The following is a 5525-nucleotide window of genomic DNA, read 5'->3' on the forward strand; positions in this document are numbered from 1 at the left end:
CGCGCTCGCGCGCTGTTGTAGGGAGTTGCGGAGCCAGCGCGGGGAGCGGCAGCTTGGGGAGAGGAGAAGGGCGTTTGTGACCCCTGTCGCTACCAGCCCAGCGCCCTGTCCAGGCTCCAGGGCTCTGCCCAGCTCGGACATGCTCCAGCCGGGCACTTTACTCCGCCACAGCCTCTTTCTTAACTAAACTCTGCGCAGCACCGACACGGCCGTGAGCTTTCCGGAGGCTTCTGTGCAATTCAGTAAGCTGAGACGTTAGGATAATTCTCTGCACTCCTGGAGAGAGCTTCGGCTTTTCTGGGGAGCCAGGATAGCAGCGGGAAAGCGCTGGGGGTGATGCCTGGATGCAGAGCAGAGCTGCTAAGCTCCTTCCTCCTGCTTGAGGAGCAGCAGTGTGATGCGCCTCGGGGCGACTGGGGGCCTGCTGGATGACACCAGCAATTAAGAGTGGTAGTACTTCCAAATTAAAAAGGCTCTCGTACTCGGCCACTTCTGTTAAATTAATTAGAGGGACCACTGCTTTAAGCCTGTGTGCCTGAGCAGCTGCTGGTGCTGCGAAGTTACCGGCACTCGCTAAGGGAGTGGCATTTCTGGCCGAAATCTTGCTGGAGTGGTTATGCCACAAGAACTATGGCTACTTAATCCCAAACAAAGACACCTTCCCAAGGCTAACAGGCTTTCAGTTGTCCTGCAGGCTGGCGTGCATGTCCCTTCCCTGACGAGCCTCATTTCACAGCTTAATACCCTGATAGCAAATAAAGGATTCTTTAAAGGATCTTTCTCTTGCAGCTAGAGAAAGAGGAAAGAAGCCTGATATTAGCTGTTCATCACTTTTCCTTTTAAGTGTTCAATATTCATTGTTCATTCAATATAAAACCACAGCATACAGTCTAAAACTGCTAGAGAGGAGTGGGTAAAATGTACCCGAGTTACTCCTATATGTAATCCTTTGCCAGAGCTGCAATTTCAGATTCCCAGAACTGTGACCCATTTGTGACCCACAGACCTCTTCTAGTTACTTAATTTGAGAAAATATTTGATTAACTTAAAAAATCACAGTAACTTCTCATTCAGAAACAAACAAAAGCCTCTTCACATCTTCATTTTAGTTGTCTCTTAAGTGAAAGATGCCCATGAGTAATGACTTGTAGTAATGCAAAGAATGGGAACAGCATATGAGCAGGAAGCAGGAGTTCCCTGTAAGCCCACCTAAGAATCCTTCCACTAACAATCAGCAGAGACAACTGTTCACTGTAAGAGTCCTTTAGGGAAATTGTTTCAGCTTGATTCTGTTCTAATATTTGGATTTGTATTTCATGGGTTAGATAGATTTTATGATGATTCTGAATTGGATTATTTTGGACCTTTTTGGTAAAAAGAACAGAGCTGTTAATTAAACCCCATCTCCTTCTATTGCCCCTGCTTCACTGCTTACCATGTATCCTCACAAGTGGTTACACACATGCATCCATATAAACACACACACACACATACATGTACCTGTGTGTGTGTATACATACGATAGATGTATACATATTGATATATATAGAGAGAGACATACATATATATACATATATATATATAAATGAGATCTGCTTTACTATCACCACTTTACAATTAGGTCAGTCCTCTTATAATAATAATAATTTGCCCATTCCTCCCAGACTATCCTATCTGTTTACTGATACCCAAATACACATACAACTTCTGTAGAAAAGAAATCATACTCTGGTTATTCAGAACAGACCCAGTCTGTAGATAGATGGCTTATTAGTCACCATGAGATTTAATCCACTCGTCTAATATAGAGGCTTATAACGTATGAGGTTAAGTACCAGATGATGAACCACATGTTTAGCGCTAAGTAGTATTATAACAGAATAATGGTAATTTTAACAAAAAGTATTAGTTTAATGAAGCTAGACTGGAGTAGCTAGTAACACATCTGAAGATAAGAATCAGCTCTTTTTTTAGTTTAGTTTTAGTTTAGTACAAAGTGCCTCTGTACACATTACCTGATTCACATGGCCCTTTATGTTTCATGCTGATGTTTCTTTTCCCAGCATAAGCCTTGTTGAATTGACAGATGTTTTCATAGGTTTTCCCTTCAGGTCCACAGATGCTCTCCTGAGATTTGCACACACACTGGGGTTCAGGGACTTCCCCAAACCTTGCTTCATCAGCATCCAACCTGCACTCAAGGTGATCCCCACATTGCCCATAAAAATGATTGCCCTGGTCCAAGTCGCAGATCTGACCTTCCACATTCCCACATTCCAGGCAGCAGCCACAGCGATCCAGCACAGTCCCGGCTGGACAGTCCTTAGGCTCAGAGCAGAACGCCAAATCACATTTTCCACAACTATCTCCTTCCCTTAACAGCCTCCACCACCCTCGGTGGTATAAGGCAGGGAAACTCTGAGAAACCTGTACCAGTGCTACCAGCACTGCTGTAACCATCCAGTGCTTCATCTTGAGAGTGTAACAAAAAGCAGAAAAGGTCCTTGGAGTAAAGCCAGGAAGAGAAAAAAAAGCAAACCAAAAAAAGAGCAAGCTAGTGGGAGAAAAACATCACAATCCTGGTTTTGTTTTAGAAAATAAGCTCTACTCCAAACACAGGCTTTAAGAAAAAATTAGCATCCGATTTCTAATCTGGAACTGATAATAAAAATGCATAAGAACCCAGCAGCTTTTCTCTAATGCAGTTTGGAATGTGAGTACTGCTTGCACTGAGACCAAACTGCCCCTTCTGACAGCTGAGTCGAAGCTCTCTGAAAAGCTGTTTGCTCTGTGTCTCATTGAGCCAAATTTGCAAAGCCTTGCTCTACTGAAGCATCACATTGCAACTGTAGAAAGGGGAACAGCGTAAAGGAGTGTAAAATGAAAACATTTACTGGAGGAGTGGCTGTCCCCTCCATCAGGCAAAATAGTCACAAAAAGATAAACGTGTACAAAGCAGCACCTAAAATCCCAGTGCCCTGGGGCTTAGACAGTACTCTGGAGCTTGGTGCAACACCAAATGTTTTACTGATCACAGTAAAGGGGTTCTGAATTAACACTTTATTTACAGGCTCTATACAAGCAAGAGGCAATCCAAGACAGCTGGAATTGACTTTAAACTCTCGGGTTTAAGATGAAAGATGCCTTTAAAGAACCCATTGTTCTCTCTCCATGTATTTTCTTTTCAGTGTTTATGGGGTGTCCGTGCTTTGCAACACAAAATAATGTAGTCCATGTTTGGCTCTAAGAACAATGTGCAAAAGGTTTAGAGCACAGGCAAACATGAGCAAACTGCCACAGCTTCAAAAGAAGATTCTGCTGAAGTAGTAGATGCTGTGTTCATCTTTTCAAAGCACTTCTCTGCCTTAGTTTCTTAAGAGGTACTTACACTGCAGGTTATGAAGGAAGATGAAAGAGGTAACTAGGATTTCTTTCCGTGCTTTTTCTGTGTATATGTGTCTGCCAATTCAGGGAAATGGCTTTGCGGCTCGTTTTTCACCAGGTGTTGCACTGTTCTTTGTCCATCTCAGGATTTAGATGTGCTCCCTATCTCCTGGCAGAAATCCCTCTTCCCTTGCCCTGCTGATGAGATTTTGTGCCTGTAGCCCACAGGCTGCTGTCACCATTGTTCAAACCACGTGCAGCTCACCAGCAATTCTTCTTCCTGGCTGTGGAGGTAGAAGTGAAGCATCATGGACCTGCAGCCCCTGCAAGCATGGTTCAATGCCATGGGTCAAGGATCACCACTGTCTACAAAGGAGATGTCTCTCTGTGTTAGCTTAAAATAACCCTACATGCATCACAGTTTGAAGATAAACATAAAACTAAGACACTGTTATCAAGCTGAAATAAAAGAGAAGTCATGCTTGTGCCTTCTTTTCCTAAAATCTTCCACAAACAGTTTTCCCCCTCTTTTTTTTATCCACCGTGTGTAACTGCTTACATAAGCTCAGTGAAGGATGCATTTTGTTGTACCAGCCTTGCATCCTCTGGCTGCATTCACAAAGGCAAATCTTTTGAGGTTGTATGTTTACTTTTCATCCCAAACATTTCCATGGCTTTTCCCAAATTCAGCTCCATACCTTCTGCACCATTTGAGATTACCTCTTCCTTTGAGATAAGAGGCAGGCTGCTTCAAAATCACTTCCTTCTCCCAAACAGCACATAATGCAATTTCCCCCAGCCTACACTGATAGCACTTCCCAGAGCCAGCCTGGAGACACCTGCAGGGCACTGGTTCTTTTTCCTGTGATCACTAGGATAATTCATATTCTGTAGTGCAAGTTTTTGCTTTGAACTCTGAATCAGACTGTAAATGAGTAAATTATGTGTGTAATTGATGCTTTTAACACTGAGAGTTATGAAAAAAAAGTAACCACTGAATTTAATGATAAATTGATTCTTTTGTCCTGTTTAATGTGTTTTATTTCATATTTCTTTATCAAGTCTTAATTGGACTTTAGTTTTGCATTATAGCATCTACTCACCACAGTCTATTTCATTATCTGTCTGTACAGCTGTGGGGGATGCGTATCTACAGGACAAGGATTTGCTAAGGCTCATATGAAGTAAAGGAATGTTTATCAAAGGGTGAAGCCATATGTGCAAAGTGGAGCCAAAGCAGGAAGGGCTGCAGGCCAGCACTGCCCCTAATAAGGGTGAGCTTTGTCTGGCATCTCTCAGGAAACCTGGGATCTTAGGGCTATAAAACAGTGAGTGTATTGCAAGGAAGTACTTCTTGTGAGCTGGCACAGAGGAAACCCATCACAGATATCCTAGAAAGCATTTCTGGCATTTACCTGACTCATGTAATCTGAATTCTTGGTGGGTTCAGCCTCTAAATTAAGAACTGGAAGTGCCTGTGGTCTCGTTTAAACAGCTGCCACCTGGCAGATGATCTGCAGCTGAAGGTTACTTGGTCACAGATTCCTGAGATCACCTGGAACAAATTGAGGTTAAAGCACCGTGGTATGAAATGGAGAAATAGCCTGATAACTCTCTGAATGTCTTTCATTACCAAGCCAGCTGTGACAAGCTGAGGAGAACTCCCCACACTGGATGGATGTGTGGCAGTCAGAGCAAGAGGAGAGGGAGGGAGAGAGAGCGAGATGCACAGCCGGGTTTGAAGAGGCACATTAAAGGCATGGCCCCATCTGCTTCAGGAATAAAATATACATTATTTCAGTGTGTCTCTAATCCCTAAAGCTTGCTTTGGTAGGGAAAAGTGTTGATTTTTAGCACAAATCTTGAATTACCCTAAATATCTCCCAGGATGAAACACAAGCAGCAGTGGATTAATGTCACTGGTGGAGCTGCAGGACAAACAGCGCAGTGCCCTGTGCTTTTCAGACAGCAGCCCCCAGGAGCTGCCTGCAGGGCCGAGGGCACAGGAGGCCTCACAGCCCCCAGTGAGGGCAGGAGGCTGCAGTGATGGGGAGCCAGCTGCCATCAGCTGGGAAAAGACAACTTGGAGAATCATTTGTGTACCCTCGGGCTCAGCAGGAGGGGCCGGTCTTGCTGGGCAG

At 44.0% G+C, this 5525-nt stretch overlaps 1 protein-coding gene across 2 annotated transcripts in view; it reads right to left on the bottom strand.

Annotated features, from left to right (window-relative positions):
• LOC103618364 (kazal-type serine protease inhibitor domain-containing protein 1) overlaps positions 1-3012 on the bottom strand; it is a 12810-nt gene extending 9798 nt beyond the window's left edge. Inside the window, exon 1 of one of the 2 annotated variants that reach the window (XM_017738182.1) lies at positions 2016-3012. In XM_017738182.1, coding sequence (XP_017593671.1) covers positions 2016-2472 — 457 coding nt within the window. In that variant the 5' untranslated portion in view covers positions 2473-3012. The remainder of the gene's footprint in view (positions 1-2015) is intronic. The other variant, XM_008636754.2, reaches the window with a different exon arrangement.
• Positions 3013-5525: the final 2513 nt, after the last annotated feature.

Source organism: Corvus brachyrhynchos, unplaced genomic scaffold, assembly GCF_000691975.1.
Source record: "Corvus brachyrhynchos isolate BGI_N302 unplaced genomic scaffold, ASM69197v1 scaffold616, whole genome shotgun sequence".
Lineage (NCBI taxonomy): Eukaryota > Metazoa > Chordata > Aves > Passeriformes > Corvidae > Corvus > Corvus brachyrhynchos.